At 39.8% G+C, this 12124-nt stretch overlaps 1 protein-coding gene across 2 annotated transcripts; it reads left to right on the forward strand.

Annotated features, from left to right (window-relative positions):
- Window positions 1–2965: 2965 nt before the first annotated feature.
- Window positions 2966–11557, forward strand: FGG (fibrinogen gamma chain). Of its 2 annotated transcripts, XM_035023207.1 has the most exons (10): window positions 2966–3307; window positions 3407–3451; window positions 3879–4062; window positions 4174–4267; window positions 5914–6044; window positions 6363–6496; window positions 7416–7600; window positions 9108–9385; window positions 10688–10857; window positions 11356–11557. In XM_035023207.1, exons 1-10 carry the CDS (start codon window positions 3230–3232, stop codon window positions 11368–11370), a joined length of 1314 nt encoding a protein of 437 aa, XP_034879098.1. In that variant the 5' UTR covers window positions 2966–3229; the 3' UTR covers window positions 11371–11557. The 2 variants fall into 2 exon arrangements, with proteins under 2 accessions (XP_034879098.1, XP_034879097.1); XM_035023206.1 differs by lacking the exon at window positions 11356–11557 and having other exon boundaries at window positions 10688–11353.
- The last annotated feature ends 567 nt before the right edge of the window (window positions 11558–12124 follow it).

Raw genomic sequence — 12124 nt, forward strand, 5'->3', positions numbered from 1 at the left:
ATTCATTGTTTGTGTATAACACCCAGTGCTCCATGCAGTACGTGCCCTCTTTAATACCCATCACCAGGCTAATCCGTCCCCGAACCCCCCTCCCCTCTAGAACCCTCAGTTTGTTTCTCAGAGTTCATAGTCTCTCATGGTTTGTCTCCCCCTCTGATTTCCCCCCCTTCATTTTTCCCTTCCTACTATCTTCTTTTTTTTTTTTTTTTAACACATAATGTATTATTTGTTTCAAAGGTACAGGTCTGTGATTCATCAGTCTTACACAATTCACAGTACTCTAGTATTTTTATATTTAAATATTTATTTAATCTGGAATTTTTAAAAAAGATTTTATTATTTATTTGAGAGAGAGAGAGAGAGAGCACAAGCGGGGTGAGGGGCAGAGGGAGAAGTGGACTACCTGCTAAGTAGGGAGCCCAATGCAGGGCTCCATCCCTGGACGCCAGGATTGTGACCTGAGCCAAAAAAGTCAGAAACTTAACCAACTGAGCCACCCAGGTGCCCATTAATCTGGAATTTGTTTTTGGCTTAAGAAGTTAGGTACACATGACACTTAATTTTTTTCCCCAGATAGCTTCCTAATTGTCCTAACACCAGGCTAATGCCATAACTGAATAATTTTAAAGACTTACTTTCAGCCCACTTCAATTCAATGTCATCAAGTCATTACTGAGTGTTAAATATTGCTTGGTGCAATACTCATGAAATTAAGTTTACAATCTAATGAGGCAGCTACAGCATGTATATATACAACAGAAAATTGCTCTAAGTGCTATGAAAGAGGTAGAGCTGGCCTCCAGAATTGGGGTTTCAGTTTTGGAGGGGTAGGAATCATAAAACAGGGCCTTAAGGTTGTGTAGGATGCAGGAGTGTATATGAAGTCAATCCAGGCAGACGGAGTGACATGTAATAGGAAGAACACCATGTGAAAGGTAGGACTAGATGGTGCATCCTAAGGGGATGTTACACAACTCAGTCTGGCTGGACTAAAGGGTATTGGAAATAGAATCAAGAGAGAAAGTGCAGTGAAAGGAAGGACATTTCTTATGTTTACATTCACTATGATAGAAGATAGGAAGTCATTAAAGGTTTTGAGCAGGTGAATGTCAGGATCAGAGCTACATTTATAGGAAGAGGAATCTGCCAACAGTGTGACAAATGGTTTGGAGGAGGAAGTGACTGGAATGTTGGAAGTGAAGTAAGTTAACAGGCAGCCTACACAAGCAGTGTAGACAAGAAATAAAAAGGCCTCCTCTATGGTGTTGGCCGTGGAAATAGAAAGTAGAAAGAAAGTAGAAGCGACAGTGGGAAAACAGTTTTAATAGCAAGTTTTGACAACAAATTAGATGAGTGATAAGGAAGGAGGGTGAAGAAGATGGGTTGGGGGTATGGTGATGTGTTTGGCAATAACCGGTAAGTCAGAGAGGACAGCTAGTAAGAGGGAAAGAAAAGGCAACACACTTGATTTTGTTATATTCACTTTGTTATGATGATTGTGGATTATTTACCGAGTAGGAACATTTATCTGTTTTAAGTCAAAATGAATACTCCTTTGTAAGGATTAAACAACGAAGTGTTAGTATTTTTTTCAATCTAGATGTATTTCTTCCATTAATATATTTAATGAAAATTTGCACTAAGCTTGGTGTCAGAGGACAAAATGAGGGATAATAAAAAACAGGGGTATTAATAATAGTGGTAATGCAAATTATAAATTATCAATAAGAGATGAAGATAAACATGTTTTCCCAATATACAAGGAAACTCTAGGGGCAGAGTGAAAAGGGACAGCCCCTCCTCAATATCTCATTTTGCCCTTTTCCTCCAGCTATGCTTCTAGTCACATATATGGGATGTGGAGTTTCCTAGCCCCTATATCCAGGTTTTCCTCTGAGGTGACAAGATGGATCCTCAGGGAAAACAGACTAGGCTCCAGTTTCCACTCTGTGGTAGATGTGGTGCCACACCAGCTAATTCTTCCAGGCAAAGGGAAGAGTGGAGCTTCAATGCTCACTGCAAATGGGAGAGCCTGTGAAAGTGGTCAACATACTGGTGAAGCTGGTCAAAAGGTACAAACTTCTGGTTATAAAACACAACCTGGGGCGGGGAGGGGAGGGGGGCGCGCCTGGGTGGCTCAGTTGGTTAAGCGTCTGCCTTCGGCTCAGGTCATGATCCCAGGGTCCTGGGATCGAGTCCCGCATCGGGCTCCCTGCTCAGCGGGAAGCCTGCTTCTCCCTCTCCCACTCCCCCTGCTTGTGTTCCCTCTCTCGCTGTGTCTCTCTCTGTCAAATAAATAAATAAAATCTTAAAAAAAAAAACAAAAAACAAAACACGACCTGGGGATATAATGTACCACATGGTGACTATAGTTAATGACACTGCACTACATATTTGAAAGTTGCTGAGGGAGTAGATCTTGAAAATTCTTGATAGGAGGGGGAAAAAAGTACTTTGTAACCACGTGTGAATGTTAACTAGACTTATGATGGTGATAATTTTGCAATATATACAACTATGGAATCAGCATGTTGTACACCTGAAACTAATGTAATGTTATCAATCAATTACATCTCAACTAAAAAAAAAAAAAACCCACAAAGAAAATGGTCAATACAGAGGGGCAGGAATATATTTCCAGGTCATTCATTCATTCCTAGGAATACTGCCCAATTGGGACCTGCTGCTTCCACCAGGCAGGCAAAGGCTCCTCCTGCCACAGCCCCAGGTTAAAAATAGGTATGTTACCTCCTCCCTTGGCCAAGAAAGGACTTGCGCTAAATAGGATTATGGCACCAGGCTTCATCTTCAGGTTGGGGCGGGTTTGTTCCGGTCGAGGTCAGCCCTCCGTGTTTGCTCTCAGCCCCGTACTGGAAGAGGTTGCAACACGCAGCTTCCCGGCCCCCACCCTCCGCACAGCAAGGGCTAATGCTTCACTAGCCTTTGCAGATGCATGTGCACTTCAGGGGGAGGAAGTTTGAGCCGAGCCAAAAAGGTGGAGCTTACACCCGTGTGCCAAAGCTGGGAACCTGACTGAGTATGGGGTGGGAGCCAGGATGAGGAAAAGGCTGGGAGAGACCTCCCCGCCGTGCTGGAAAGAAGGCCCCGTGATCAACCCCAGCCACTGGCCGTGCTGGCCACCCTTGGGGCTTACATAAAGGGACAAGTGGAGCCCCAGAGGCCACAGTGTTGACAGAACAGGGCTCGGAGCACCGGGCGCCCCGGCACCATGACTTGGTCCTCGAAGCACCAGGGTTTGGTTCTCTACTTCTATACTTTTTTACTGCTCCCTTCGACATGCCTGGCAGTAAGTATGCTGTTCCTAGAGCATCGTTGTGTTACACGGACAGCTGAAAAGCAAGAAAATATATGATACACTAGTGACATCTCTGTTTTTCTCCTCCAGTACATTGCTACCAGAGACAACTGCTGCATCTTAGATGAAAGATTTGTAAGTAGTTTTCGTGTTTCTCACCGTGTGTGAAGTGGGGAGGGGCGGAGCAAGGAAGGGATTCTCTCACAAAAATCATTTTGCATTTTAAGGTTTTTGGAGCGGGGGGGTGGGGGGGGGCGCCTGGGTGGCTCAGTCGTTAAGCGTCTGCCCTCGGCGCGGGTCATGATCCCAGGGTCCTGGGATCGAGCCCGGCATCCGGATCCCTGCTCGTTGGGAAGCCTGCTTCTCCCTCTCCCACTCCCCCTGCCTGTGTTCCCTGTCCCGCTGTTTCTTTCTGTCAAATAAGTAAATAAAATCTTAAAAAATAAATAAATAATATAACTTTTTTTTTTAAACATCGTCTAGGTCTTACCTGTTTTTATTAGTAGATTTTATGCAGTCTTTTCTTAAATCAAGATTTCTAGTCACTCTATTGTATTCTCAGGGTAGCTACTGCCCAACTACCTGTGGAATTGCAGACTTCCTGTCCACTTACCAAACCGAGGTAGACAAGGATCTGCAGTCTTTGGAAGAACTCTTCAGACGAACTGAAAACAAAACAGCAGAAGCTAAAGAAGTGATCAAATCATTCCAAGTCACCTATAACCCCAATGAGCCACCAAAGCCAAGTGAGAAACGAAATACTGCTGACTGAGACCATGTTTTGTGATGTTCCTTTGCTGTTGCTTCAGTGGCTCCATTTGCTCACATCTTCTTATGTCTCTGATCCCTTATTACAGGCAGGATCGTGAGTGCTACCAAGGATTCCAAGAAAATGATGGAAGAAATTATAAAATACGAGGCAATGGTTGGATCACACGAATCGAATATTCGGTAACCATTTTCGTTTTCATTTACTCTCCAAGGTGGACTTAGTTTTTTTTCAATATTCCAAGCTTCAGTGGAAGTAACCTTTTTATTTTTCCGCACTTACAAAATCCAATTGGCATTATGCCTGACCACCTTGAACACAGTGGAGGTAGGAGTTTTTAGTGCACTATGAACCTCATGGGGTTAGAATTGCTTTTTAATAATCATATGGGAGAAAGGTGTTCTAGATGTTCTCAAATGCTGTGTTGACCAGAATTATCAAAGTGGTCACCCCTCACCCATCTTGGACTTACAACATGAATTCAAACTGATGGGAACTTGGTTGTTGAAAATGAAATTCTTTTAATAAAAATGCCAACAAATTGGTGGTGGGGAATTAGTAAGCAGAGGTAGAGGGAGGATCTTGGCTACAATAGTATGTTATATTGAAGGCAGAGCAGAAAAAAACGTTTTTTAAGAAGCCAAGCATAACAAAAATTGTGAACCACACTGAACCTGGAGTCTTGTATTCTCTCTTCACTTTAAAGTAAAATGTCTCTGTCGACAACTTCCCAGGGAATCACAGACTTGGGTCTGTGAATCACAGATAGGGTCTCAGAGACAGTTTAGTTTCTTACTCAAATTTTTCCCCCGCAGTTGTTCTCAAAGTAGTGTAAGAAATTTGAGATAAATGGCGGCTGAAGTGATCCAGAAGGGATCTATCTTCTGTTTGGTATCAGAGGCCATTATTATTTTGGGGGTTATTATTAACATTATAATTTGCGTTATTATTGCCCATCACTGAAGTTCAAGGAGACTATTGTGCAGAAATTTTCTAAGGCTAAGGAGAGAAAAAAAAGTGGTCAAATAGTTTTTCTATTCTCTTTTACTTCAAAGAAAGATAAAATGGTCCATGCGTTGTAGATAGTTTTCTGTCATTTCTGAATATGTACAAGCAACCCTGTGAGAAACTACAAAAACAGATTTTTACTTCCCTCAGACTCTTTCCAAAGCTATGTAAATGGAAACATTAAAAAGAAAGACAAAGTGTCTGTTGTTTTATTTTATGTAAAATAATGCCCCAGATTCGTTTCCCATGTAAGTCACAGACTGAAGTCCATAAATAGATCCTTAGGAGATCTACAGTGAAAGGAATAGCTTTGGCCCATGTGAATTACTGAGCAGAGTCTTTCTTTCCCTGTGAATATTCTGTCCTAAGAAACATCAGGTGGTCTTCCTATTAACCAGGTTCCTCACTCCGTAGGTTGTTATCTGCTGCCCTTTATGCAGAATGTTAAAAATCTGGTTGACCCTGGCACCTGAGTGGCTCAGTTGGTTAAGCAGCCCACTCTTGATCTCTGTTCAAGTCTTGATCTCAGGGTCTTGAGTTTCAAACCCCACGTTGGGCTCCATGCTGGGCGTGGAGCCTACTTAAAAAAAAGTTGGGATGACTGCTTAAGATGCCATCGTTTATTGACCAGGACTCTGTTATTTTCCTTCCCAAAAAGCTTAGAACTTTAACTCATCTCAATTCAGTAACATAATTTTATGACTTTTCCAAGGATGAAGTAATTTATCAGCAATTACTTCTTGAGAACATATTTTGTAAAGAAAATACAGAATTACTCATCTGAAAGGAATACTCCGTTAACTTATTCTTCTGCTTGTAGATTTTTACAGGAAATATATAACTCAAATAACCAAAAGATCAATAACCTGAAACAGAAGGTAGCCCAGCTTGAAGCAAAGTGTCAGGAACCTTGCAGAGACACAGTACAAATACATGATATAACTGGGAAAGGTAAGTGAAAGGCTTATATTGGAATGATTCTTATCACAGCAAATATATAAAGCAAAGGAGAATGTTTAGGAATGTATAGGAATAATTTGGAAATGTTTAGCAATTAAATCTAAAGTGTTCAATTGCTTAGACTTTTCTTGAGTAGCTAAAACTAGTTTGAAAGGAATGATGATGCGAGAAGTAAGAAAATGCTTCTTGGGATGTGAATAGTTTGCAACACTGTGAAAAGCTCATTATGAAGGCTGGTACAGTCTTACATGAATTTCAAACCACAGTAAAACTATTCTCCTTCTTTTCCTCCTTCTCTGCTTCCTTCAGATTGTCAAGACATTGCCAATAAGGGGGCCAAAGAGAGTGGGCTTTACTTTATCGAACCTCTGAAAGCTAAGCAGCAGTTCCTGGTCTACTGTGAAATTGATGGATCTGGAAATGGATGGACAGTGCTGCAGAAGGTATTTCCCCTCCCCATGTGTATGTAATAAACACCAGATCAACTTCCGCCCTATGCCAGAAACTTTTGCAAGCACTTTGTGAACATGAACTCAATTAGTCCTCACAATTCCCCAATTTTCCTATGAGGTACAATCATTACCTCTATAGAGGAGGAAATTTAGACACAAGAGGTTCAGCAACTTGCCCAAGGTCACATAATAAGTAACAGAGTCCAGATTGGAACCCAGGCAGTCTTGTTCCAATCTGTGCTATTGACTCTACACTATGTTGGCACTGATGTTCTAGATTCATGAGAGCATACAATCACAGTCTCGGAATGGCAAAGAACTAAAACGGACCTCTTGCATCCGGTAGATCAAGATCTAAGGCTGCCCATCATGAAAAGACAAAGTCCCCCAGAGGATACAGTTGGGCTATTCCAAGACAAGGGCCCTCTGTTGCCTCTGCCAGAGCCAGAGACCCATTGCAGATCTTTTAACCATCTGTTGATCTTTGATCACTGTTTCAACTAATCCTGCAGGGGGCGCTCAGAGAGAGTGAGTGCTGGAAGTGCTGTTTGGCATACACAGATTGAGCAATGAGTTAACCTTTCCACCATCAGTATAAAAATCAGCAATATCAAGTTGGGGTTCTGAAGTTCTCTACGTGCCTTTTTAAAACTACCACTGATTTAGAATTTGCTATGTACCAGACACTCTTTTCAGTACTTCTCTTAATTCTCTGGTGTAATCCTGCAACAACCCTAAGAAATAGGCATCATTATTCCAATTTTACTGATGAGGAAACTAAGGCAGCTTGCCCAAGTTCACTTAGTAAGTGGTGGAATCATACTGTCCAGATTTTCAACAAGATATTTATAGCATATTCTTTATGTGCACTGATAATCCACTCCTTTTGTCCATACGATTGTGTACTTAGAGGCTTGATGGCAGTTTGAATTTCAAGAAAAATTGGATTCAATATAAAGAAGGATTTGGACATCTGTCTCCTACTGGAAACACAGAATTTTGGCTGGGAAATGAGAAGATTCATTTGATCAGCACACAGTCGGCCATACCGTACGCATTAAGAATACAGTTGGAGGACTGGAATGGCAGAACCAGGTACTCTTTAGAAAGGACTTCTGCTTTTTTTGTTGTAGACACTGTCTGGAATGTGCACTTTCAAATTATCAATAGGCCAATAACAAAGACAGCCTGACAAATGCAAAAGGCACATCCAACTATTTTCCCCAGGAGTTGGTTTGGTTCTTGGGCAGTTCAAAGAGATAGGTCCCATCCAGGATGGAGAATGTTTTGGTGTAATCTGCTTACCCTGGAAACATATAGACTAATAGCTAATATTTACTGAGCACTTAATTTGTACCAGACAATGAGCATGAAATTAAAACTTAATCTAATCCAATTAATTATTTCATGAGGAAGATACTATTATTAATCTCATTTTAGAGATTAACTTTCCTAAGGTCATGTTGCTGGTAAACAGTAAAACTTGAATTTGAACTCAGGTAGTTTGACCCTACAGCCTGTCCTCTTAATGACTGTTCTGGTTGAAAAGTGAATCCAGACTTTTCAAATTCCCTGGTGCTTTAATGACAATTCATTCAGTCAATCCGTGAGCTACCCTAAAATTAAATCAGCTAGCTCCTTTGGTGAGATAAAGTCCCCTCTATGCTCACAGTTACCTGGGAGGTTTGAGCGTAGCATTCCTAGTTAAAATTCAGAAAAACATCTAATCATTTTGTTATGTTTATGAAATAATGAAATATATTGTCTCCAAACATGTATTTTTAATCAGAAAGTACCATAGTCAGTAGACCTTCTCCTCTGAGAACACCTCCCAATTTCCAAGTACTGGAGATTAAGGAAGAGGCTAAATATTTTCTGAAAATTTCTATTCATACACCAAAGCCCATTCTTTCCTGCACTCCATAGAATTCTGGCCCTTATTCACAACTTTTTCCCAGGAAAGAATCGCTCTCTGGCCCTTATTCACAGCTTTTTCCCAGGGAAGAATCTCTCAAATATAATGACAGCTTATATTTTGTGGGCCACACAGGGACCATTTCTTTTATGTGATGCTCTAGGAAGCCCTCCTTCTTGTCACTATCATGCTGCTTTGGGAAAGAAAAATCCCTTTCGGACCTCATCCTTCAAGATGCCACGAGTGGCTAATAGAGCTGAGTTCCTTCAAGTTTGGTGCATTAATTAATGATCACTCAGTGTCATTTGCTGTGGTTTATGATAACTCTGTGTGCAATGCTAAACACTTATTTAAAGGTGGAAAATACGAAATTAGTCAGATTCATCCACACACCTGGATTTGATATTAGGATTCTACAGGCAAAAAGCATTAAAATGGCTGATGTTTTTAGTTTTCACTGGGATGCCCTGAAGGCTTCTAGACTGATTCTGGGTGGTGTTGATGAGTTCTGAACTGGTTCACACATCCATCGCCTCTTGCCAGATTTGCAGGAAATTTGATTCAATGAGCACATTTCAGACTTAAGAAGCAAAGTTAAAAATTCCAAACAATTTTCCTGTGGAAAAGGGAACTTCTGAGATCCCTAATGGGGGCCAAGATATGATGTCTCTATTCCCTTCTTTATAGTACTGCAGACTATGCCATGTTCAAGGTGGGACCTGAAGCTGACAAATACCGCCTGACGTATGCCTACTTTATTGGTGGAGATGCTGGAGATGCCTTTGATGGCTATGATTTTGGCGATGACCCTAGTGACAAATTTTTCACATCCCACAATGGCATGCAGTTCAGTACCTGGGACAACGACAATGATAAGTACGAAGGAAACTGTGCCGAACAGGATGGGTCTGGTTGGTGGATGAACAAGTGTCACGCAGGCCACCTCAATGGAATTTATTACCAAGGTATGGCTCTCTTCCTTACATACACGAACGAGTGTATAGTTTATATTTTTATGAAAGGTAAAAAATAATATAAGAAAATGAGAAATAATTAGTACAGAGATTGGGGGCTTATTATATAGTTCTTCATTTTAAACCGGAATTGGATACTAAACTTAGACATAAATTGGCCCCTCTGTAAGAAATCCACCACTTACGGTTATGGTATCTCTTCTAGACTTCTACACTTATGTGTGATCTGGATGGACTAACACTATCATATTTATGCTTGTTAACACATGAGCCTTGTGCAGCTTCCCATGAGCTATGTGACAGATATAACCAGTGTGAAGGAACAGAGTTAAGAGCAGGGAAGTAATGGTAAAAAAAAAAAAAAAAAAAAGCTTGAGAGAAAAGGAGTCCAGCCTGAAAAGTGTAGGCACTTATTTTAGAGAGGGGGGTAGCAAGCTGTAGTTTGCTCTAAGGCAGGAATACTTCTAAACACTAAACTTACTGACAAACGATTATTACTACCCAACAAGTATGTGTTGGGGAATCTCTACTGATTCTGAAAGATCCATTAAGATAAGCAATTTTACCTCTTCAGGGTACTGTGCTAGCCAATAGATGATTCTAATCCTCTTAAAAGCTATTTAAATTTACCTTTTGGTTTTCACAACGTTCTTTTTTTTTTTTAAGAAACCTAAAATATCTTTGCACCTACAAACCACGACTCAGAATAGCCATGTTGATAGCCTATGGTACACTCCAGTATTGGACTTAGACAATCCTTTACAAAATTACATAAGATCTGGTGTCCAAGAACAAGGAGAAGGCAAATCAACGTAGTCTTCAGTATATAATGTAAATGTAAAATAACTTTCCAGAACTGTTTTCTAAAGTCCTATATTTTTCAGTGAAATTGTGTTTTTAGGTGACCTGAGGTCATATGATCAGGAATTGTTACTCCGGCCATTCTAACTTGCTTGTGGACAGATGGTCCATAATAGCTGATTCCAGGATGACTAAGCTCAGGAAGAGAGACTGATTGGGGAAATCTGGAGTTCTAGCCCTGTTAGTAGGGAACACATTTAAGTATGGATGTGATCAAGAAGTATAATACAGACATAAGAGGTTGGTTCATAATAAATGTACTTCAATTGTAAATCAGGATTTTAGGAATCTTTAGGGATTTTTCAGATAGTAGGTAATGATAAATTTGATGTAAGTGACAATGTATTTTGTAACAAACAGGCCATTCTGTACAGACTTCCTGAGGTAAGGAAATTCAAGAGCAATTATACATACATCTAAAATTTGTTTTAGGTGGCACTTACTCAAAAACATCTACTCCTAATGGTTATGATAATGGCATTATTTGGGCCACTTGGCAATCCCGGTGGTATTCCATGAAGAAAACTACCATGAAGATAATCCCATTCAACAGATTAGCCATTGGAGAAGGACAGCAGCACCACCTTGGGGGAGCCAAACAGGTTGGACCAGAACACCATGTTGAAATAGAATACGACTAAGTCATTTTACCCTGAGAATTAAACTGTTAATTTCTGTTAGTCCACAAAGTTTCAGTCATTTTTCTGAAAGTTTCATTTTCTCTTATTATATTTATTAATTTTAAGTCTTTTACTAAGAGTATTTAGTCTTATATGGAAACTAAAACTCACTTTGGATTATATTCCAAATTACTGAACGCAGAGTTTTTTTAAATTTGTTTATTTAAGAAAAGAACATTTTAGCTTATTTCTTAAATATATAATAATAAAAGTGTTGCCATATTTTGCATTTTAATGATAACATGTAATTTTGTCTTGCTGATTTATTTGTTTATATTATTTCTTAAATGTTTTAGTTTAATAAACTCAGAGTAAATTCCCGCATTTCAAATGCCTAAGTATTTTTTCCATGTCATTCATCTTTCATTCTTCTTTTTAAATGGAGAGAATTATATCTTTTTATTTTTGTTTTGGTCATAGGCTGGAGACATTTAAAAGACCATTTCAAAAGTGATCTGCTTTTTTTTAAAGGACTTTATCTGAACAGAGAAATATAATATTTTTCCTTTGGGACAATGGACTTACAAAGCCTCACTTCATTTTAAGAGTAAAAAGAACCCATGTTGGGAACTCCACTAACAGTTTTATGCTCGTGATAATTTATCTACATGCCATTTCAATAAACATTTTGTTTCCTAAAACTAGATACATGGTACCTTTTATTGATCATTAAAAACCATCATTTTCCTTCAATTCAGTAATTCCAAGTGGGCAATCGTTAGTAGTTGCTGAGTTCTTAGTTTATACTGAACTTTATACTTGACTCTGAGGGAGTTATAAAGAAAATGGAAATCACAGCTTTTGTCCTCCAGGGGATATAAGACAAATACCCGAGAATACAGTTTAGGCCTAAGAGACAAAATTTGGTATAAGAACATAAACACAAGTCACAATCACATAACCAAGGTTCATGGTACCCAAAATACAACTGGACCTATAGGGTTGTTTGGGGATTCTCTCAGAAAAACCTTTTAGCTCCAGACCCCTGTAGCCAGATGTGGGCACCTTGGGAGGACTGTATGCAATTCAGAACAGCGAGCCTTAGGCAACAATCTGCTCTCTCTCTCACTGGTAACTGATGAGGTGAGTGGAATGGAACCATAACTTCATTCTGAATCCAGGGATATTGAGATTTTAGCAGCCAGAGATAGGAATTGGCAACTTTCTGTAAGGAATAGCAAAGTCTCTG

This window comes from Mirounga leonina, unplaced genomic scaffold (genome assembly GCF_011800145.1).
Source record: "Mirounga leonina isolate KUSES-001 unplaced genomic scaffold, KU_Mleo_1.0 Mir_176, whole genome shotgun sequence".
NCBI lineage: Eukaryota > Metazoa > Chordata > Mammalia > Carnivora > Phocidae > Mirounga > Mirounga leonina.